A 23,863-nucleotide genomic window follows, 5' to 3' on the forward strand; every position below is an offset into this window, starting at 1 on the left:
TTACAGTTTTAAAACAATTTTGACTCTCATGGTTAGTCACATGATTTTTTATTATTTTTTCACTGACATTCTGTTTTTATTTCAGCAAGGTAACAACATCATTTGTCTTTCCTATCACAGGTGGCTCCATTACTCGAGGCTTATTATTTTCTTAAGTTATACCAACCTGCTTCCAGACATCTATCACTACATCTCCATGTCCTCTACAATTAGTGCATGCCTTTCCCTTCTTAATTTGCCCAATTTTTAGTAATTCTTCTGTGATAATAGTAGATGGTTATTTTCTGAATTGACAATTACTAATAAACATTATTTTAAGGTGAGTTCCAAAATGTTATAACTTTGTATTAAGTTTCAGGATTCTCAGGGCCATGTGCTCCCAAGCATTTCATATACTCAAATATAGAACTGCATTTTTACAGAGGACTAAACATAACCCTACACAGAAAAGAATGGAATGGAAATTGAGCCACGAAGATAATGGATAGTACACAGACTGCAGAAGAGTATGCCTAAATAACGCGTAGTACAGAGATTGGCAGAAGGATATAACATTCATAGTGGCAATATACAAAAAGTTGCAGGAAGAGAGAGAAATTCAGCCATATTTTTCATAGATGTTTTCTATGTACATTAGTAGCATTCCAACAGAAAGCAAACAACAGCTACCTTTTGAGCAGCTGACCACACATTTACCTCAAGTTTTTAAAAATTCAAACCAATGTAAAGGTATTTTCTTTCATCAAAAGGATGCAATACTCCCACATACAACATGACTCTTTGCCTCCATAAAAGGCAGTAATTCATTCAGATAGCATCTAATCACAGCATTTACACAGTTTTATCCTTTCAGGAGAAATAATAATTTCTTTCCACATCAACTTTATACTTTTCTTATAGATACCTTTAACCTAAATTTGCTTCTACCCCATTATACTCAGACACACGTAGTCAAATCCCAGCCTGCTTATAACAGATGAAATAGCTCGTGAACAAACACTAAGTCAGATATATGACCAACAGATTTGTTTTTTAATGGTTATAGCTGGACCGCAATGGATCAAATAGAAACAAGATATTCTTAAAAGGTACCTCTATTTTTTTTTTAATTGTTTGGTAACATTTCCAGCTAAGTTCCAATATTAAAGTAAAACAAGAAACTCAAGTTTCTCCACTGAAGACAAGCAAGCCCACTGAATGTTTTAAAGGAAAATAGGCACTTCCTTTTCCTTTATTAGATAACTTGATATTTCCCCTGTTATATTTACACAGTTCAGGTGTCTAGACAATAGCATGGTCAATATGACAGCACAGGCTCTGCTTTGCTGTCCTTTGCTAGATTCTCCCCTTTCCCTTTGCCGTCTGCACCAGAATACTATGCATTTTGTTTTGAATTTTAAGGAGCTCAATTTGAGTATCCCAGTCTACTTTTCCAAGCATTCACCTGCAAGCATTTTCATCCGAAACACTGAACTCGCTCTCTGCTCTCCCCACACCACACTCCCTCCCCCCCCACCACCACCAATGTGATTAGTGTCAACACAGCTGCTCTATTCTGAGGAATGTAAACTAATATTGTTGTTAGACCTCCCTCAACCTTAGGAAACTTCCTCAAAGTCTTACAGCCTCTTCAGGAGTTTTTTCTTATACATTTGACCAGTGATTTAAATCCCCGAGACAAACGTTGAGGAGAGATCAGAGAGGCAGATCATTAATTCCTTAAATAAAATCCTATACCCTATAATACACATTTATTTGTCTGCACATATACATATTTAATAACGCATCACTCCAAAATAACTTTGTCATTACACAGTGAAAGTCTAAGTCCATCACCGGACAATAGAGAAATGCTTGAAGTCTCCTCAGGGTTTAGGTGGGTCTCTGGATTGATAAAATTCAAAACAAAGATGGCTTTAAAAATCTCACCTGTTTACTTTGAAAAAATTTAAAAAAGCTTCATTTGCTTTTAGGATGAAGTCTGGAGATAGAACTGAGAACTTAACTGAGTTGAGACACAATCAACTAATACGTCTTACTGGTATGCGAACACCCAACAGGAGTCATTTCAATGTATCTAGCAGAATGTGACCTGTTCTCTCAGTCTGTTCCTATAAAAAGTGATTTTACAAACTCCTGAATATTAGGTTTTGCAAATATAATGCCACTCAGGAATTTTTCTTTTCCCCTTTCTCCTACTTTTTCATATTCTACTTAAAGAATAAAAATCTTACAGTCACCACAGAAAACATTAACCAAGAAAAGGAGATTCCTATATACAATTTGCAAAAACATTCTATTCGGTAAATGAAAACCACAAATATATAAGCTTTTATTTAAAAAATAAAAATGCAAAAGCATATCTAGATGAAGAACTAAAATCTAAAATCCTTACCTCACTAAATTGAGTCTGGGCATTGTTTTCCAGGTACAACATGTTAGCTGTAAGATTGATCAATGCCGCTGTCCTCTCTTCTGGCTCCAGGATTTTGCCAACCCCCCCACCCCCTCTAAGACCCTTACAATAGGAATCTACTAAGAAGATAACAGAACTCAAGTCCCTCTCTCTCCTTCTCTCTCTGTACATAATTTTAGGTTCCCTAATATATACTCAACTATAGGCATGAGGAGGCGGGACTCTTCTCTTTACCTGTCCAATCCATCAACTTCCACCTGGACTCCTCCACTCCAATGGAGTGAGGCCTCTCCCATCTCATTAAGTAGTTAGAATTCCTTATCACCAATCTTTAAAGAAAAAGAAAGAAAGAGGAAAAAAAAAAACACACACACACACACACACACACAACAGGAGAGACAGACAGGTAAAACTTTCCCCTGTCTCTTACACCAGAAAGTGCACCCTCTCCTAAAAACAAAACCAAATCTCCCCAAACAAACCACAAAGCGTCCCACCACCAGGGCTTACAGAAGGCATTTCAGAAAGTTATTTTACACTTTGCAACCGAAAAGCCAAACTTCAGGGAAAGCTTTTGGAAGGGTTTTTTTTTTTGTTGTTTTGTTTCTTGTTTTTTGTTGTTGTTGTTTTAGACGTAATGTGGAGTTTCAAAAATGATTACACAAAGTTAGAAATGAGTGAAAAATTCTCAAAGCCATGGTCATATTTCCTCAGTATAAAGATTAAAATCTACTGCCTGATAGCTGAAAATTTGTAAACTCTTTCTCCCCAGAGAAATGCTAGTGGTTTCATACAAAACTATGCCAACACAAGCCACTTGATTTTTCAGAGCATGGTCCCGTTAACTTGTAAAAACAAACAAACATCCATATTACATGCAGGAAATAGAAATCCTGGGAAATGTGCCCATTTTTTTTAAAGGCCTTAAAAAAAAACCCTGCTTCTTTCTATCATTCTTTCTGGAGATGTGAATCAATACAATAGCTTATCTATTTGAACATTTATTTTCTCTATTATATTTAGTTTTTATTAATGTCAAAAGAGAATACCTTTTTTATAAACAAGAAATAAATTACTAATAGAAAGATTATTAGAGTGTGAGAGACAAATTAGCTTTTGCCTTAAGAACATATTTCTATAAATACATAAGAACATTCATGTAGAATCTGGCTTTGGTTAGCCATGATTTAGTGGGGATAAAATGCACCCTGATGGTTATTGTGTGAATCACTAAAATACTCTCAGTACTGCTGAGTATTCTATGTAATTCAGTTAGATTTATATCTAATCATCATTCCCTACCCCAACTGGGGAAGCCAATTCCCTGTGTCCTGCTTAAAAGTTAAATCTGGCCAATGTATCTTTAAGTGAATATTTAGATTTCTTCTAAAAATTGGAATATAAGAAGATTAGAAAAAAAATAGAATCCAGAATCGATTGGTATACAAACTTTAGGAATAAAATTTGCCAATATATTCATGACCTTGGATTTGCCTTCTTTCTACTTTTCTTTTCAATACAAAGCATGCACATAAAGAATTATATGATCTTTGGGGTGATAGTTATTTTAAAGCCTCTGAGTTCCTAGTAAGAATGTTCCTTTTTTTTTTTTGCAAAAGGAATTCAGTAATATCATTTGATCTCAAGTGTTCAAGAATAGGACAACATTCTGTAACACTACAAGTTTATATCGGAGATAATGTTTGTTTTCTCACTGAAGTATTGGGTCGATGACCTCTTACTACCTGTAATTAACCAAATAAGCACTGACTACAAGGAGAAAAAAAAGAAAAAAAATTACTTACAAAATGCAGTATAATTATTTGTACCATGTATTTAACTTCTACAACTACTGACAGCTTCAGGGTCAATAGTGGAAAGCAGATGGTTGCTTCCTTAGTTAGACCTGTGCTGAATTCAAAAACTTGGGTGACCTAGAGAGTCATCAAAGGCGCTTTTTAAAAACAGATTTCTGAATCTGGCCCCAAATTTCTCAGATCAGTCTTTCCGGGAACATGGCCCCTATGTCTATATTTTATATAGCCTACTAGAATCAGTGCTCTAAAGTAGACACCATTGGTTAGCGTAATTGCCCAGAAAGTCATTATTGGGTTCTTTTTTACACTAGTGAAATATTGTCACCATTTGAACCCCTAAATCTAGGGTTCATGGTCTCAATTGTTGGTGGTGTTTTATCAAAATGTAAACAAATTTCATCTTTCACAAAGTCAAAAGATTTCTTTCCATCAGGATTTTTTAAAAATCTGTTTTTATTGATTTTTTTTTTTAGAGAGAGAGGGAGACGGATAGAAAGATAAAAAGCATTGATGCGAGAGGAAGTCATTAATCTGCTGCCTCCTGCATGACCCCCCAACAAGGATCCAGCCCACAACCTTGACATGTGCCCTGAGTAGGAATTGAACTGGCCACCTCTTGGTTCCTGGGTCGATGATTAACCACTGAGCAACACTGGTCAGGCTTCCATCAGGATTTGATGGACTGAAGAGTCAAATTTCTTCTATCTACCATTTCAGTCTTTAGTGCTATCAAATCTGACTATGGTCTCTACCCAATATATCTACCAAGATTCTGGACAAGATCTAAGACCTACATATCTTATGTAAAAGATATATCTCTCATGACTGCTTTTGGTAGTTGAGGGAATAGACTGGGATTACAGGAGTAACTAGGAGACACAAGCTCTGTTCCCAGCTCCGATTTTAGCTAGCTCTGTGCCCTGGGGGCAGGTTACTTAACCACTATGGATTCAGGTTCCTTGTTTGTGAAATAAGGGGAAGAACTAAATGATTTCTAAAGAGCATTACAAAGATAGAGTCTCTATCCAGATTTCACAGAAATGACTTGAGAGGATTATCCATATTTTTTATTTTACTTGAATATTTGTATCTTGATTTTCTCATCTCTGAACTGTATAATTGAAGCAGTCGAGTTAGCTGAACAGACACTAAAATACTTAAATGAAATAAAAGAACAGTTAAAATGTATTTGGGGGAAATTAGTGTGTTTTGCCTCACAACAAAAACATTAGCTAATAATGCATTTGAATTTAGCATTTCCATAAAAGAGCTCATTAAAGTCTATCTGATAACATTTAATTTCAGAATTAGTGTGAATACCTGATGTAAATACCATACATTTATTTAAGCAGGAGGTTATTTACTGCACTTACCATAAAGCAATGCTTATCCTGGGATCTCAAAGATTTAGTAATGTGTATTAATTTTCCTAACAACCTAGTTATGTAGTAAGTATTATTATACCCATTTTTCAGGTAATTAAACTCAAAAACTTTAAGTGGGTTTCCCAAGCTTTCAGGAATCAGAACAACTCTACCTAGAGCTCACAACTTTCTTTTTCAGGCATTTCCCTCAGAGTTTTCAAAGTTTCATGCCTGCTGGATGAAGATGCCACTATTATAAATCCAGTGTGGTGGCAGAAGTCTTCCAAGATGTGGGGATAATATATGCTTTCCTGAAATAATACTGTTAACATTTTGTTTAATGTCCTTCTTAAAATTTATTTGTGGGATAGCTTTTTGTACATTAAATATATTAACCCCTTATCATAAGTACTGCAGGTATTTTTTCAGGTTCAATAATAAACAACCTGGTCCCCATAGAACTCTGGAAAGTGAAAACTGGAAGCATTTTGTGCTTCTGGATCTGTGTCTGCTTTCAGTGTTTGGGGGTAGATGTAGAGAGTAGGGAAATGCTCAGGTTTCATGAAGCCACAGAATACAGAAACATGCTTTAGTGGGTTCCCTCAGGAAGACCTTAATTCTATTGAATTATGAGAAAAAAGAAGTTAGCAGGTTGGGTAAATTTGGCTAGGATTGGATGGTCATTTATTTAAGTAAGCAAAGGTTGTTTTTACAGCAGCAGTTGAGATTCCAAGAAAGAATTTTTTTAAAAAAAATATCTTTTTATTGATTTCAGAGAGGAAGGGAGAGGGAGAGAGAGATAGAAACATCAATGATGAGAATTGGCCGCCTTCTGCATGCCCCCTATTGGGGACCGAGCACGCAACCCAGGCATGTGCCCTTCACTGGAATTGAACCCAGGACCCTTCAGTCCGCAGGCCGATACTCTATCCACTAAGCCAAACAGGCTAGGGCCAAGAAAGAATTTGCACCTGGTTCTAAACATACCAATCCTTTTAAATTTACCTGAGTGAGATAGAAATAGAGCTATCCAGCACTGCCTTCACTTTCTTCCTTCACAGTTAGAGCCCCCTTACCATTATCTTTCCTAAATGGCTCTGATGGTGTCCCTGCTCAGGCTACCTCAGTGCCAATGGGAGAAAACCAAGTATTTCTGCACATGGTCAAGGCCCTTTAAAGTCTGTTCCCAAGCTATCCTCTCAGCCTCATGTATATTCCACTCTGCTTACCACATTCTGGCCCCTGATGACTGCTTCTGCCCCTCTGCTCAGCCTGGTTCCTTAGTTTAAATGCTTTCATTCTTTTTGCATGGTAAAGTAAAAACATTTTCTAAATGCCACCTTCATGAGGAGTTCTCCAATACTATAGTTGAAGTTCAATCTTCTCTTATATGAATTATTTAAGAAATGATTAATACTATCTTATAATGCAAAAACTGGTATACTTCTCTGTCTTCCCCGCTAGTCTATGAACTTTTGAGGTCAGAGTGCATTTCTGTTCAAGATATCTCATTTTGTGTCTAAAAGCTTGAAGAGTTCTGAAGAGTTCAATTGAGCAGTTTAATACTATAAGAAAGAACTAGAAAGTTGAGCGGTAGATTCCTTACCCAAAGTTTCTGTTATGACACAGAAGCCTTTCCTATAGGAATCAAAGCACAGTATCTAATTGAAATAAGAGGAAAAAATGATGCTTTCAATCCAACACAGTACCTCAAACCCTCAATAATTATTTGTCAAAAAGGAAAATTGTCACCCTGATAAATCTGCCATTAGTAAAAAAAAGTATTTCACTTTTATAGAGCATGTGTGAAAGCTAAGAAATGTTGGGACTTTCCATCTGTTGCAGAACTCAATCAATTAGAATGTTTAAGGTCAGCTACCACAAAGTTAAAGGATGACTAACAGAACACCTAGAGTCACTTTCAAAGCTCTAATCTTTCCCAAGTTAAGTGATTTCTTTCCCCTCCTGCTTCAAATAGGTGAGGCAATTAGCATTTGTGGAAACTATTGAAGGCCACAAAATTAATTCAACTATAGATGAATTTTCTCTTTAGTTCAAGGCTAAATTCCAAAGCAAGATGTACCAGTAAAATCAAACTCATCTGAGGGTCAGTAGCTAGGCTCTGAAAAATGGGTAAGCCTTATGGGCACAGGAGGGAAGATGAGTTTTGTCCTAAATTTTACAGTTATACTGGAGCTATAATTTATTTTTGTAGACCTTCCAGTAGAAGGTATAATGGTGGACAGGGTTAAATTCTCTTTCTTTGTATTTTTTTGGGTCAGGGACTCTTCAAAGCACTTTGTACATCAAACTAATTTAGTTGTCAAAAAATATGATTTAGGTATTGTTCTTATCTCTATATCAGATGAGGATAAAGACAGTGAGATGCAAATACTAAATGTCAAATCAATAGAACTTGTATATTTTGGCCCCCAAATGCACTCAAACATTGTGCTGTACAGTTAGATTGTGTCTTCAGGTACCCTCCCACCAGTATTTATCCCTTATTCAATGTCATGTCCATAGCAGTGTTACAGCTCATTGATCAGAGATACCTCACTCTATGTTTATAATAACAACTGTAATTTAGCCACTTGCCCAGTTTTAAATACTCTGTTACATTTAAAGGGCTCCAAAACAGTCTCTGTGGAAACAAATGTACAGAGATAATACCATCTCTGCTCACATTTTCTTTCATTTTGCATTTGAAAAATTTTAGATTACGAAAATGTCATATTTGTAAGCAAAACACAAAAAATCAAAACAACAAATGTGTTATTTCTTCTCCTGTGTTTATGTAAGTATTCTGTAAGAAGAAATAATTTTTAAAGTTATTATGAGCATTTGAATATTCTTACAATTAAAAATACTGGGTCAAAAGCCCTGACCGGTTTGGCTCAGTGGATAGAGCGTCAGCCTGCAGACTGAGGGGTCCCAGGTTCGATTCCGGTCATGGGCATGTACCTTGGTTGCGGGCACATCCCCAGTAGGAGGTGTGCAGGAGGCAGCTGATCGATGTTGCTCTCTCATCGATGTTTCTAACTCTCTATCCTTCTCCCTTCCTCTCTGTGAAAAATCAATAAAATATATTTAAAAAAAAATACTGGGTCAAAAGTTACATAATTGTCACTTGTTAGGTACAGAATTAAGTTATTTTTCCAAAAGGACTGCACCAAATTGCATTTTTATGAAGCTAAGGGCCACATATGAAGGATTATCTTTCCCAATTTAACGACTGAAAAAATATTTTCTCATTTTAATATGCTAGTGAGATTTGATTACATGTATTTCAATGTTTATTAGCCCTTTGCATTTTTTTCTTTAAGTGATCTATTAATGTCCTCTGTCCCCCCCTCATCCAACCCTATTCCATAAGAGTAGCAATGCTTTCCTTATTAATAAGGATATTAACTCTTTAACATATTCCCAAGCTTATTGCTTTTTAATATTATATATATAAAGAAAAATTCTGATAATTTCATTACATAAAAATAACATGTTGAGCCATTTATTTCAGAATCTAGAGGTAATTACTACTAAAATTTTGCTATATTCACTTCCATGGATACATATCCCATGCAGTTTTGTATGTTTTACAAACTGTACATATGATAGTATATATTAAAATATATATTGTTAGGTATGTATATATGTCTATATAAATATACTAGAGGCCTGATGCACGAAGTTCGTCCATGGGGTGGGGGTGTCCCTCAGCCCGGCGTGCACCCTCTCCAAACTGGGACCACTCGAAGAATGTCCTACTGCTGGTTTACAGGGATTGGGCCTCAACCGGCAGTCAGACATCCCTCTCGCAATCTGGGATTGCTGGCTCCTAACTGCTCACCTGCCTGCCTGCCTGCCTGATTGCTCCTAACCACTCTGCCTGCCGGCCTGCTTGCCCCCAACTGCCCCCTGCGGCTGGCCTGCTCGCCCCCAAATGCCCCCCCTTGCCAGCCTGATCACCCCCAACTGCCCCCTGTGCCAGTGTGATCACCCCCAACTGCCCCCTGCCACTGGCCTGCTCGCCCCCACTTTCCCTCCCCACTGGCCTGCTTGCCCCCAACTGACCCCCTGCTGGCCTGCTCACTCCAAAATGCCCCCCGCAAGCTGTCCTGATCACCTCCAACTGACCCCCACTGACAGCCTGCTCACCCCCAACTGGCCCCCCTGCTGGTCTGCTTATCCCCAATGGCCCCGCCCCCCCACCAGCCTGATCACCCACAACTGCAGTCCCATCCTGGCCTGATCACCCACAACTGCCCTCCCTCTTGGCCTCTAACCGCCTCTACCTCAGCCCTGCCACCATGGCTCTGAAGGTCTCCTGGAAGGTCTCCCAGTCTAATTAGCATATTATCCTTTTATTAGTATAGATAGAGGCCTGATGCATGGGTGGGGGCCAGCTGGTTTGCCCTGAAGGGTGTCCCAGATCAGGGTGGGGGTTCCCTTGGGGCGTGGGGTGGCCTGGGTGAGGAGCCTATGGTTGCAGGCTGGCCACGCCCCCATGGGTGAGAGTCCCCGCTGGGGGGTGTGACCAGCCTGTGTGAGGGGCTGAAGGCTGTTTTCAAGCTGGCCACAGCCCCTTCAGGGTGGGGGGTCCCCACTGGGTAGCCTGGCCAGCCTGGGTGAGGGGCTGATAAGCTGTTTGCAAGGCTGGCCAAGCCCCCCAGCAGGGACCCTTATCCCATGGGAGTTTGGCCAGCCTGGGTGAGGAGCTGAGGGCTATTTTCAGGCTGGCCATGCCCCACAGTGATCCAGGCTCCCAGCCCCTCCTTTTTTTTTTTTTTTTTTTTCAGCGCCTCCTTGAGTGGAGGCCAGGGCCGGCTGGAAGCAGGTATCTGGGATTTATTTATCTTCTATAATTGAAACTTTGTAGCCTTGAGCGGAGGCCAGGGCTGGCTGGGGTGGGCGGGAATCTTGGTTTCCTCCATTGCTGGGGGCAACCCAAGCCTCTTGCTCACTCCAGCTCCATGGCTGCCACCATCTTTTTTGGGTTAATTTGCATAATTGCTTCTGATTGGCTGGTGGTGTAGCAGAGTGATGGTTAATTTGCATGTTTCTCTTTTATTAGTGTAGATGCATTTGCCTAATTGTAAAAATTAAACTGTTAATGAGTGCATACTCAAGTAATTACATGTTTTTGTTTATTTGTTTGTTTTTAAAATACAATGTTTTAAAACTGCTATACTCTTATTGAATGAATTTTGCTGTTTTCCATTAATTGAGCATTCAATTTGCTTCTGCTTTTCTTTAACACTATAACCTTAAAGCAAAAAAGTACTACACTATCAGAAGCTAAATTATTCAATTAAAAATAAGAGTGTTTTAAAGCCCAATAGATATTACTACATTGATTTCCAGATATTATACCAGATTATGTTTAGACCAACAATATAAAACAGGATATCATTAGCAGCTACTAGTATTTAATTTTTTTTATATTTTAGAGTAAAAACTCACAAAATTAATTTCTCCCTATTGCTAGTATATATCATTCATTAAACATATTCATGTCCATCACCATTGATTGGGCTACTTGTAAAAGAGCAGGTCTTTAAGTCAAACCAATTTGTGCTTATTTGAAAACTGGTGTGTTTACTTAGCTTCTTTACATTTTTATCTGTAAAGTCAAAATTCCACCCCATATTACAACATTTAACTTACTAGCCAACCATATAGCAGTAATTAGTTTATGATAGTTTAAAAATAGATTTTAGTACCCTTTTATCATTTTGTATTTTTATATCTGTAATTCTGGACATGGCTAGTAAATACCTTCTATAAATTCTTATTTTTTAAAACACAAGATCTTCTAGTGCTTCAATAAATAGTCTGATTAAAACTATATGTGTTTACTTTTCCATCTACTTACTGCCTATCTTCCAAATGGCAGCTGCAACAGTAGGTGGGTCATAGACTATTCAGTCAATAGCCAGTGTGGAGCAGGAGCAGTGGGAAAAGCACTGGAATCCACAGCAGAACCCTGGGATCCAGTACTCAGCTCCAGGATTTTGAGTTAGTCTCTTTTGTTGAATGGACAGATAATGAACAAATATTCACTCAAGCTAATTGCAGAACACACAAACTTTCCTTCTTGTCCCACAATGTGATACATTCCCATACAATACCAGCTTTTAAATGATTTACCCTATTAAAAACCATAGGAAAGACAACCTACCTTGCCTTTATTTAAGTATCATGCATCTCCCAAGAGTCATGGACTTTGGGTTAAGTTCTGGTTCTGCCATAAATGATTTTATTACCTGAAGAAGGACATTTCCCTTCCATCTTGCAGTTTTCCAATCTGTTCATTGGACTTAGTTTTATTATATGTTTGCCATCCTCTACTACTGTGGATCTAGTCTTCTGGTACTTTATGTGTGTCTATTTAACCATGATCAGAATGTCATATTGATGATGATACACAATGTCCCTATCGACTTTATATCTCACATCTTTTCCTTGTGGTATTTTCTTCCTAAAGAGCTGATCAGTTGATTATATAGACCAAGTTTGTAGCCCTGGGACTTTTAGACTTTACTATTAGTTCCTCAACTTTTCTCTCCTCAGCATAAATAATAGGTTGGGCTTAGGTGCCTTATTCTTTCTGGAGGCTATATTTTGAGGCAACTCAGCTTTTTTTCTTACATAAATCCTCTTTGTTCTTTCTAGGGAAAAAAATCCTAGGAAAAATAAAAAGAAAATATATTTACTTTGGAGTCATGGATGAACTCCAAGAAGAAAAATCACATTTTACCTCTCTTAATGCAGAGGCTGAGAGAGTTCCAGTGTCTTCTCCCTGTTACAACAGACCATGGGGGGAAAAGGACTTCTGTTTCTGGAAACCATTTCTACTCTTTCTTAGGTTGGAGCAAGGGTGATGCCCAATTTAGTTCTGTGCTTCCTGCAGCTTAGGAATTTTGTAGAATCAGCACTCAAATTCTGTTTGCCAGGTAACTACTCTGGTTTGATCCATGAGATCTTCCTGTAAAGCAGACAGGCATGGCCTCATTACCCCCAATTCTCAGATAAGGAAATCAGGTTATAGTGGAGTTAAATGTTATATTCAAGTTCATACACAAACTATGCTTAAGGCTGCATGCTCTCCTTTGCCACACAAGTTGCCCTGTCACAGAAGACATAACCCTCTCCTATGCATGCCCCAACAATGGGGAAGAATTCTGTCTGGAGTAAATCAATTTGTTTGCATGCTCTACAGAGGAAATAAGAGATCTTGTGGCCACAAATGACTCCCAAAGATATTCTCTCCCCTTTAGTAGCTTTTTCCTCTTAATGTTGGTATCCTGAGCTTCCTTTTTCTACAGACACAATAAACTGATTTAGTTCCAGCTTCCCCAGTCTGATTCATAACTTGATTTAAAAAGTGGTGCAATCAAGTAGGTGTGCCTCTGTGACTTGAGTGGTTAAGCCAGATCTTCTGACCTAAGGAGGCCACGGCTTGATTTTGTAAAATAAACCTTATCTTCAAGGATCTTTAACTGGACTACTCTTATCACAAGAGATTTAAGAAATGACTCAAGATGAGTGCTGCATCTGAAAACCATTGGCCGTTTTCAGTAATGACTGAAATGGGATTTAGGATTAAAATATATGTTGCTTAAAAGTAAAGGAAAACTAAGTATGATAGCCTAATAACAATAAAGAAAGAATTTCTTTGGGTGGACACAAGTACAGTTATGTTCAAATTACAGAAAGAACATGTGGCCAATAATCTGAACACATTATAAATAATTTGAACATAAGCATACACACATATACACAGTGGCATAGCTGGCCCCAACAAAAGGAAAAATAAAACTGAGAAATTATTTGCCATCTCAGTTGCTATGTGAATGAAATGGGTTTTCTACTTTCATCTTAATCAAATATGCAGTGTTCTCCAATTATTCCTTTTCATTCACTAGGTTTTGTAACGCAAACAGATTCTCTGCAGGGTAAGGTATTTAAGCTACAGTGACAAAGGGCTGAGTCAATGTCAGTGCGAGTGGTGTGTCTTGAATGTATGAGTAAGCTTATGACCAAACCAGAGCACAGGTGCTTCAGTCTGAGCATCTATTTAAAATATATATTTAGCTTCTCCTCTCTAAACTCATTCCTCCAATGGTCCACATTCTTATAATTTTTATTTAGCAGCCATAATAAAATCTTAGTCATGGTCAACACCTAGAAGACTAGGTAAGCATGAACTTCAAACATTCTCTTTGATTGTCACTGTTACTCTAAAGAGGAGCAGGGCAAAAAATATTTCATTGGTTCACCTCATTGGGCAAATTGTCAAATTTGAGTTTTACCTCCTCCGTCTTCCTAACTGAGGAATCTTTAGACAGAAAAACTAAGTCAAAGCTAATGTAAATAGTAATTAATTAAAAATTAGTTGTTTTGGTTTATTCTGAGGTCAAATCATAGATCCATTTGGGATATGTTAATGCTAGAAGAGATATTAGAAACAATTGGTTAGAGACCATTTTTTTTTTCTTTTCACTCACATACCTGCACACATACACATTTCATTTTAAATATTAACTTTATATAGTATTATATGTGGTCTTGCAATAAGATACAATGAAGGATAAGACTCAATATCTGTCCTCAGACTTCCTGATCTAATGGAACAGACATATTTTAAAAAACTAATACATTTACCATTAAGATTAAATATGTAAAAAAATAAATGCTAATTAAGTGTTAAGTTATGGAAATATAAAAGAAAGAGTGATTGATCTCCTGTGAGGACATAGGAGCTGAGGCTTTCTGGTTGAGAAGAATTTTGGAAAAAGAGGAAGAGAAAGAAGACATTCCTAAACTAAAACAGCAGGACCAAAAGACAGAGACATTAAATTATGTAATCAGAACAAGAAGATGGAGTTTGGTGAGCATGGAAGGACATGGGAGATGGAAGATAAAGTAGGAAAGATATAGTGGAATAAGACTAGAATGTGGTGGAGTTGAATTTTTTTTTATTTTTTTTATATTTAAGGTACTTAAGCTTTTATAATTTACTATTTAACTTCCCTGAAGATAGTGAAGTGAGGTAGATCACTTATTATCTTCTATGGTTCCATTTTTCTAACTCCTTGGATTAAAAATAGAAAATCTTCCTGTGAACTGAAAGAACATAGAAAATACCCTAGAATTCGAAGGACTGTCTTCTGTCATTGCTATCACCAAAGATCAACGTCAACTGCTCTTCTCTGTCTCATCTTCCCCAGAGAAGTGTGCCTTCCAAGTCCACCTGACTGTCACAACAGAGTTTGCCCTCTGACCTTCAGCAAATAATGTACAAAACACCTTTGTAAACTGCTGGATGCTATATCCTTGTTTCCTTAAAGACTGACTTGCAAGGTTAATTAGAAAGTTCAATGTTCTGTTCACGTGGGGCTGACATTTACATTTAGATTCACAGCCTTGGAGAACTCTACCCCAGCAGGGGCTGGCCCCTATTCTCAGGATAATTTAAATTTATTTCCTAGGACTGTAAGTAGACACACCCATAACAATAGTGAAGCTTTCTCTTCTTGTGCCCCAGCAAGAACAGCAGGGATAGGAGAAAGGGCTCTGTCACTTATTTTTTTTTTTTTTTTTTTTTTTGGTGAAAAAATCTGTTCTTGCAAAGGTAAGGGATGGAAGAGAATGCTTGGCTTCAAGTGATGATAATGTGAGCAATCTAAGTACTAATATTGAAGAATATTACACCATTAAGAAACTTTATAAATCATGTAATCAAACACTTTCATTTCAGAGACAGACAATATAAAACCCCAAAGTAGAAAATAAGTGTCCTGATGCTTTGCTACTATTTTATGAATGTGAAACGACTTTTCCAATTCTCAGTATTGCATCCTTATTTGAAAGAATTGCATTATCCACTGTATTTTACTAAGAAAAAATACACATTTATACATGTCACCACGGCTTGTTTCCAAGGGTGCCAGAACTGCATCTCATGAGCCAGCTCAATTTCTGCTTTAAAATCTGTTAAATTTTGGCTGCTAGGATGGGTTTTGTAATACACACATTAAGGTATTAATAAATGTTAACCTCTATTTCTCCCTGGTGGAAGTATTTTCCATTATAAATTTAGGCATTCCAAAAGGTAAAAAAAAAAGTGACTTAAATGAGGAAGGGAAAGTTAGATATCAGTAAAAAATGATGACAAGATGCTTTAGACACTCAAACAAGTATAATAAGTAGACAGATACCTTGGAGGGCACTTCACAAAAGCCTGGAAGCAAAGCACAATTAAGCAAATAACATGGTAAAACTAAGTGGAAACAGAGGAAAAAGTGACATTAGAATCTAGGTAATTGTATAGAAGGTAGTTCTTACCTTACACTGAAGGACACAATTTAGAATCTAGCCAGAGGAGCAGCACCCTCTAGGTTTGGAGTGGGAAAAAAAGGCAATAAGACTGACTTGGGGGAGAGAGTTCAGAGTATGAAAAACTTACCTACCTATTAAGTTAAATCGAGTGGACTCAGTTTATGGCAAATGACTTAATTATATGTAGTTTTTAAATCAATTTATTTTCTGTAGGGTGTTGGCTTGTACCTGGGTCTTGAGATATATTTGATGACAAGATTTACTAATGTTTTGTATAGCACTTGATAATAACAGGCTGATGTGCTATATCTAAAGCTATATTTTGAAAGCACTTTGAACTTGGCTTGGAGAGCAGTGGCATTAAGTTAACTGGGCTGCCTTAAAGTCTTGATTGTGTTAGTTGCTAAGTCTGTGGGCTGGGGCAAACTAAAATTGTGTTTTCCACTTTTATTACATTTGGATACCACCAACTACATCACTTCATGTCCAAGGTAATTAAGGACTGTCAAATGAGATAAAGTTCTTTATAAACTATAAAGAGGAAGGTGAAAATAGAAGTGATTAGAATAACCATTAGAATACTGAAATTTCCAAAATGGTGATACATGCAGTATCTGTGTGTTCTCTTTATCAAATCACTTCCCCCCAAACACACACAATTTCTTTCTTGCATTATCTCAACTAGAAAACCATCCACTCACAAAAGAATTTGGTCACATTGAAAGATGGCACTACTAAGTATACACATTTGTTTTTCATCTTCTGCCAAGTATGAAATGTGTTTTAAAGGAAATGTTGTTGTTAAAAGAAAGCAAATTTGTCTTTAGTTAAACAATAAAACCTGAAACATCTAGCCATGAATCAGTGGTGCTTTTTATTTGTATTTTATGTATCCAGTGATATTTTTAAGACCTTCAGGGGAACACAGATTGGGTGAATCTGTGTTCTTTTTCCCTCCTAAGGTTATGCTAGTTGCTTACACATTATAATGATGGAACTCAAGGCCAGACTCGTCTGACCTTTAAGATCTCTCCTAACCTTAATGTTTCTATAATTAAAGAAAAAATAAATAAATAGCACATGCCCCCAAACCCATATACACATACAACATAGTTAAAGTGACAACAACAACAAAAGGGCAGAGATGAAGAGGATGATTCAACAATATTTTTAATGTTCCTTAGTACTTATATTTGGTGGTTTAATGTCTAGAAATATCATTATAGTTGTGTGTTTTTTTAAATAAGGAACAAAGTTACCCCAAAATCATGTGGAAGCCAGTATTGCTCTCTAACTCTCTTAGGAATTGGCTTCTGAATTTTGAGTCATGGTCTGCTAAAAGGAAACAATTTTGCTTGGCAACTTAGCCTATTTGTCTGAATTAACAAGATGTGTACAAAATTAATGAAGGCATATTAAAGAGATCTCTAACTTGGTCCATCAACCTTATTAAATGACAGCTTCACTTCACAATAGTTCCTTGGAGTCATAATGGCCTAAAGCTGTCTGAAAGATTTACTGTCTAAGGACTGCAACCTAAAATAAGATTTACAAGGGACATATTTAAGTAGTAAAATAAATGCAAGAATGAGAATTACTCACAGGGAGTGAGTGAGCCTGACCTGATCAGAAGGGTTTTAAAAATACAGTAAATGCCTCAGTTGGTACAGGAGGAGTTTCTTTTTATCAGATCCAAATATTATAGGGGAAGTGCATATAGAACATTGCATCAAGATCAAGATAACTTTTAGAGCGATTGCTTCATATCCTGGTGGTTTAGCTTCCTAGAGAATGGATAAAAAAAAAATTAACACTGTTGATTTTTTTAGGAATCTTTTCACTGATTTATTGATTGTGGAAGAGGCCACTGAGTAAAAGTAGAGACTCCATTGTCTCTTTACACTGAGAGGCCTTGATGTGTGAGGATACAGCTGCCTTCAGATGCTCAGATAAAAGACACTAAGTGAAAAGTAGTAGTATTATCTGCTTATTACCCCACTTATCTGCTTATTTCTTCCTTGAAGTTCTACTTCTGTAGCAATATCAATCACTTCTCTGGCAGCTTGTCTCACTACAAAGGGAGGATTTGATCCCCTGCTTAGCCCTCCAGAAGCCACAGACTCGTGCAAGACTAATTCATTACACCACCACGTCTGCAGGACAAGCTTGTCTGGGGGTTAGGGGTGTCCTTGTCTTAGAGCACAATTTTGAAAATGAAACAGAAATTCAATCTACCTTCGCATCAAACATGATAGAGCACTAAACTTGGCATTGAGTAAGCACCAAACACATTATAGGAAAAGTTATGATACTTTCTCCAAGTTACCAAGATCTGCATTTGGCAAAATGACAAAATGACAATGTGAGACAACTATTTTACAAACCTGCCAAAGACAGGTTTAATAGTCTCAAGTTGGTACATATTAATTGATGAAATATAGAGTGCATCCCAAGAGATATTATCTATGTACTTAATTTTTTAAAGGGAGCATCATAGCATTGCGGATACCATCAGGAAACCTGGATTCTAAACTGGTTCTCTGACCAACTGGCTGGGTAATTTAGGGCTTATCACTTCACTTCTCTGAGCTTCAATTTCCATATTGGTAAAACAAAACAAAACATTTGCTACTAACTGATTCTAAAGCCAGTTCTAAGCACTGACATACTAAGTGAGGAAGTATAGTGTTGGGTTATGAATAAAAAGCTGGCTTTCCATTAAATTCAAAATAGGTGTTCTGCTTGGGAAGAGAGACATAAAAGTTTAGGCCAGGGACAAGAGGCAAATTAGCAGACTGTGTCTGTATGAACTCCTTATTAATGTTTGTTTATTTAACTGTCTTCATTAGCTGCTCTTAGTGCATCAAAGGGGTGTTTCCAAACCCTTACAATTAGCCATGTAAACAGAAGTACAATTTATCATTCCGCCTTGCTCGACAAACAATGTTTCTAATACACTACAAAATCCTACTGAGGATAGAATCCCAAGTTAAAACCATTAGATTGGGCATACAAATATTAAAAGAGGGTCTTGTACAGAGAAATGTTTCAACATATTTTAGGAAGTGAATCAATCAATGAATTTGTTTAATGTTGAGGAGAAATGACCTATATTGATCAACACTAACAGACACTGCCCAGACATTTTCTGCTTTAGTTGAATGAGAACCAAGATCTCACTCTCTGATAACCAAGCAAACAACCAAACAAACCCTATTCAATTTTAAGTAGTATTGATACTATTGAGCATGCCAAATATTCAACTCAGGAGGACTAAAAATGAGTTTGTAATTTTATTTAAAAGAATGTAAGGTTTCCTTCAAGGCCAATCAGGTAAGCAATGTAGAAAATACCTTTCATGGTAGCTTTATTAAAAATGTCACCTGTAGGTAGCACATGAAACAATATTAAAGAACGTGCATCTTTGATATACTATTATTTTAACTTGGAGCTCCATAATGAGAACCATATATTCAATTGTTTAACAGTATAAAATAGTATGGGAGTCTTTTATTTAGTTATACATACTAACTTGTACACTAATGAAGTTAAGTAGCTTTTAATAATATTTAATTACACCAAAAAGTCGAAAAAGTTAATGTACTTAGAATAGCATGAAATATATATATTGCATGTGGTTGTCAAGATCAAGGATGATAATAGATGTGGAATAACTTTAAACTGCAGAACATTATTCAAACATAAGATATTTTATTTATTTGTTTGTTTTTTTATGAATAGGCACCATTTTCTAAACCCTTATGGCAATTTACTTTGATTCATTCAAATGAAAGCCTCTGACATAGAAGCTGATTTGTACATTGGAAATGACTGATTAATTTTCAGAGAAAACGTACCACATTGTCCTCTCTAAATGCTTTGTCCTGCCTAATAATCTTTAGAGAGTACGTGGATTCACTTCTTCAAATCTGCATAAACTCAGAGAAAAATGTTCAAAGAAAAAAAAGAACAGCCTTCTAGGCACAATCCTTTTTGATAATTCCCCAAATGCCCAAACTTCTGTTGCTTAATTCTACTGCAAATTGCTTAATAGAGGTCAAAGAAGCATTTTTAGGGAATATTTACACATTCCAGATGAACCAAAAAAAGCAATAGATTAACATAAAGGAATAGCAAAAATCTAACAAGGATGGCTAAGAAATTGGTGGGGGGATTGTTCTAGTTTTCAAAACTTACATCAAAACAATGGCAAAGAGAACTGACCCAATTTTATTTTACTTTTTTTTTTAAACATTTAACTTGTTATCTTTATTTTTATTTGTTCTGAATCATAGACAACATTAATTAATTTTTAGTCATAGGACTAATATTTTCTTCTTTTGGGTCATAGTCTTCAATGTTCTAATTAGGTACCAGCCATGGCACTAGGGAGAAAAAAAAAAAAAAAATTATTGGAGCTCTTTGTGTTTCCTCTGTGGGTTGAATGAAGATAGAAGTATCTAGTTTTTGTTTTCAGGGAAAAATATTAGGAAAAAGATTTCTCTGTCTCCACTATTATTGAACTTATAAATGATTTTTGTCAGCTCTGAAATTTTAAGTCCATACTTTTGACTCTGAAAATAAGCTGATATAAAACATTCCCCCCAAAAGCTTATACAAATTAAAAATTAATTTATATAATAAACTTCAAGTAGTTGAAGCAAAAAAAAATTATCTTTAAAACCTGCTAGGTGAAGGAAGAAAAGGAAAGTAATTCTAGGCGAGGAAAACAGTATCCTATATAATAAAGAGGTAATATGCAAATTGACCCTCACCCCCTCACATCACAAGATGACCGCCCCCATGTCATCACAAGATGGGCACCCCCATGTCATCACAAGATGGCCGCCCCCACGTCATCACAAGATGGCCACCACAAGATGGCTGCCCCACAATGTCACAAGATGGCCGGCAGGGCAGTTGTCACAAGATGGCTGCCTCCACAATGTCACAAGATGGCCAGCAGGGGAGGGCAGTTGGGATCAACCAGGCCTGCAGGGGAGGGCATTTGGGGGGGACCAGGCCTGCAGGGGAGGGCAGTTGGGGGTGATCAAACCAGCAGGGGAGCAGTTAGGTGTCAATCAAGTAGGCAGGGTGCGTTTAGGGGGGCTATCAGGCTGGCAGGCAGAGTGGTTAGGGGCAATCAGGCAGCCAAGGAGGCAAGTGGTTAGGAGCCAGCAGTCCCGGATTGTGAGAGGGATGTCCAACTGCCAGTTTAGGCCTGATTCCTGTGGGATCAGGACTAAAGCGGCAGTTGGACATCCCTGGAGGGGTCTCAGATTAGAGAGGGTGCAAGCTGGGCTGAGGGACAAATTTCATGGACCAGGCCTCTAGCTAAAAATAAAAAGCTTATGTTAAGGAAATATTGGCTGGAGCCAAGAGTAGTCTAGGAACCAATGTGGGTGGGAGGGGCTATAAGCTGAAAAATAGTAGACATAAGGCTAAGATTATTTTCTTTATTCTTCAATTATAGTTAACATTAAATATTATAAGACCATCGGAAAACACAGATATTTACATTACGATTGATAACAGTAGCAAAATTACAGTTATGAAGTAGCAACGAAAATAATTTTATGGTTGGGGGTCACCACAACATGAGGAACTGTATTAAAGGGTCGCAGCATTAGAAAGGTTGAGAACCACTGTATTAAGTGATTCCCCCCAATAAGTTAAGCACCCATTTGGCAACATACATAGTTGTTACAATATTATTGACTATATTCCCTATACTGTACTTTACATCCATGACTATTTGTAACTGCTATTTTTGCTTCTTAATCCCTTTACCCTTTTCAACCAGTCCTCCACACCACTCACATCTGGCAATGACCAGTTTGTTCTTGGTATCTTTGGTTCTATTTTATTTGTTTATTTTTTCTAGAGTCCCCATATAAATGAAATCATATGTTTTTTGTCTTTCTCTGTCTGACTTATTTCACTTAGCATGTCCATCCATGTTATTGCAAATGGTAAAATTTTGGTCCTTTTCATGGCCAAGTAATATTTCATTGTATATAGGTACCTCATCTTCTTTATTTAATGATCTGTTGATAGACAGTTAGGTTGCCTTCATATCTTTGCTATTATAAATAATATTGAAATGAACATAGGGATGCATATATCTTTTCAAATTAGTATTTTTGGATTTCTTTGGGTAAATATCCAGAAGGGGAATTGCTGGGTCATAAGGTAATTCTATTTTTAACATTTTTAGGAACATCTATACTGTTTTCCATAGTGGCCACACTAATTCGTAATCCCACCAACAGTGCATGAGGGTTCCCATTTCTCCACATCCTTACCAACACTTGTTGTTTGCCAATTTATTGATGATAGCCATTCTGAAAGGTGATCTCATTGTAGTTTTAATTTGCATTTCTCTGATGATTAGTGACATAGAGTATCCTTGCATATGTCTATTGACTGTATGTCTTTTTTTTTTTTTTTTTGAGAAGTGTCTATTTCAGGTCCTCTGCCCATTTTTAATTAGACTGCTCTTTTTATGGTAAGTTGTATGGGATGTTTATATGTTTTGAGTATCATTGGTAAATACCTTCACCTATTTGGCAGATTGTCTTTTTGTTTTGTTGATAGCTTCCTTTGCTGTGCTAAAACATTTTAGTTTGATGTAGTCCCATTTGTTTATTTTTCCTTTTGTTTCCCTTGCCCAAGGAGATGTATTCAAAAATATTACTAAAAGCAATGTCAAAGGGTTTACTGTCTATGTGCTTTTCTAGGAGTTTTATGGTTTGGGAGTTTTATGACTTAAATTTACATTTAAGTCTTTAATCCATTTGCTTTTATTCATGTATATGGTGTAAGAAAATGGTCTAGTTTTTTTGTTTGTTTTGTTTTGTTTTTGCATGTATCTCAATACTTTTCCCAAAACCATTTCTTGAAGAGATGGTCTTTACCCCATGGTATATTCTTGCCTCATTTGTCATAGAATAATTGACCATTTGGTGTAGGCCTATTTCTAAGCTCTCTGTTCTGTTTCATTGACTTATGTGTATGTTTTGATTACTATAGCCTTATAGTATAGTTTGATATTAGGTAGCATGATACCTCCAAATTGAGAACTGACCTGATTTTAAATTAATATAATATTCAGGATCTCCTTTTGATTCGGTGGGCACTCAGAAGACTCAGATTCCTTAAGGGGTTAACAATTTAAAGAGATGAGCCTTCTGTACCTCCAAACCATTTAGAATACATTTGCTGAGCACTGACACCCAGCTTTGCAATGTGTTTTACAGAAAATAAAATATGATTCCTGCTTTCATGGAGCTTCAAGCTTGGTGAACAATCTGTTCTAATTTACAAATCAGTTTGTGACTCATTATTGGGATATAATTTATGGTGACAAATTTTCAGCCTTTAAAAAATTAACCAAAAAATGTATTCAGCACTACCACAATTACTGTATAAAATGAGTGATCAAATTGGATAATTCTAATTTAGAAAAAAGTAGCATTAAAATAAAAACACATTTTCTTATCCTCCTGATAAACTTTCATTGAAAAAGAGTGATGGGGAGAAGGTCCAGCAATGAAATTGCCCAAGCTGGCCTTTGAAGGATAGTATGCTTGAATATCTAAATGGGTTTAGTCATTTAAAAAATTTTATCTCTCTTTTGATACATCTGTGACAGAGCATATAAACCATATCTAGTGTATACTTATCTATACTAATAAAAGGGTAATATGCTAATTAGACTGAGAGACCTTTCAGACGTCCTTCCAGACAAAGCAATGGTGGCGGGGCCGAGGCAGAGGTGGTTAGGGACAATCAGGCCAGGAGGGGAGGGCAGTTGGGGGTGACCAGGCCAGCAGGCTGTTGAGCGGTCAGGAGCCAGCGGTCCCGGATTGCGAGAGGGATGTCCGACTGCCGGTTTAGGCCTGATCCCTGGGATCGGGCCTAAA

At 37.0% G+C, this 23,863-nt stretch overlaps 1 protein-coding gene across 9 annotated transcripts in view; it reads right to left on the bottom strand.

The window, feature by feature from the left end:
• Window positions 1-23,863, bottom strand: part of TP63 (tumor protein p63) — a gene marked incomplete at both ends in the record, with an annotated part of 214,334 nt that overhangs the window by 91,246 nt on the left and 99,225 nt on the right. For 4 of the 9 annotated variants that reach the window (XM_080654861.1, XM_080654860.1, XM_080654865.1 and 1 more), the window contains one exon: window positions 2,396-2,437. The exons of 4 other annotated variants lie outside the window; for them this stretch is intronic. In XM_080654861.1, the coding sequence (XP_080510987.1) occupies window positions 2,396-2,437 (42 nt within the window). Of the gene's footprint in view, window positions 1-2,395; window positions 2,453-23,863 lie in introns of those variants that run through there. One more of the 9 variants, XM_080654859.1, reaches the window with a different exon arrangement.

This window comes from Plecotus auritus (assembly GCF_963455305.1).
Source record: "Plecotus auritus genome assembly, chromosome: 2".
NCBI classification, from domain to species: Eukaryota; Metazoa; Chordata; class Mammalia; order Chiroptera; family Vespertilionidae; genus Plecotus; species Plecotus auritus.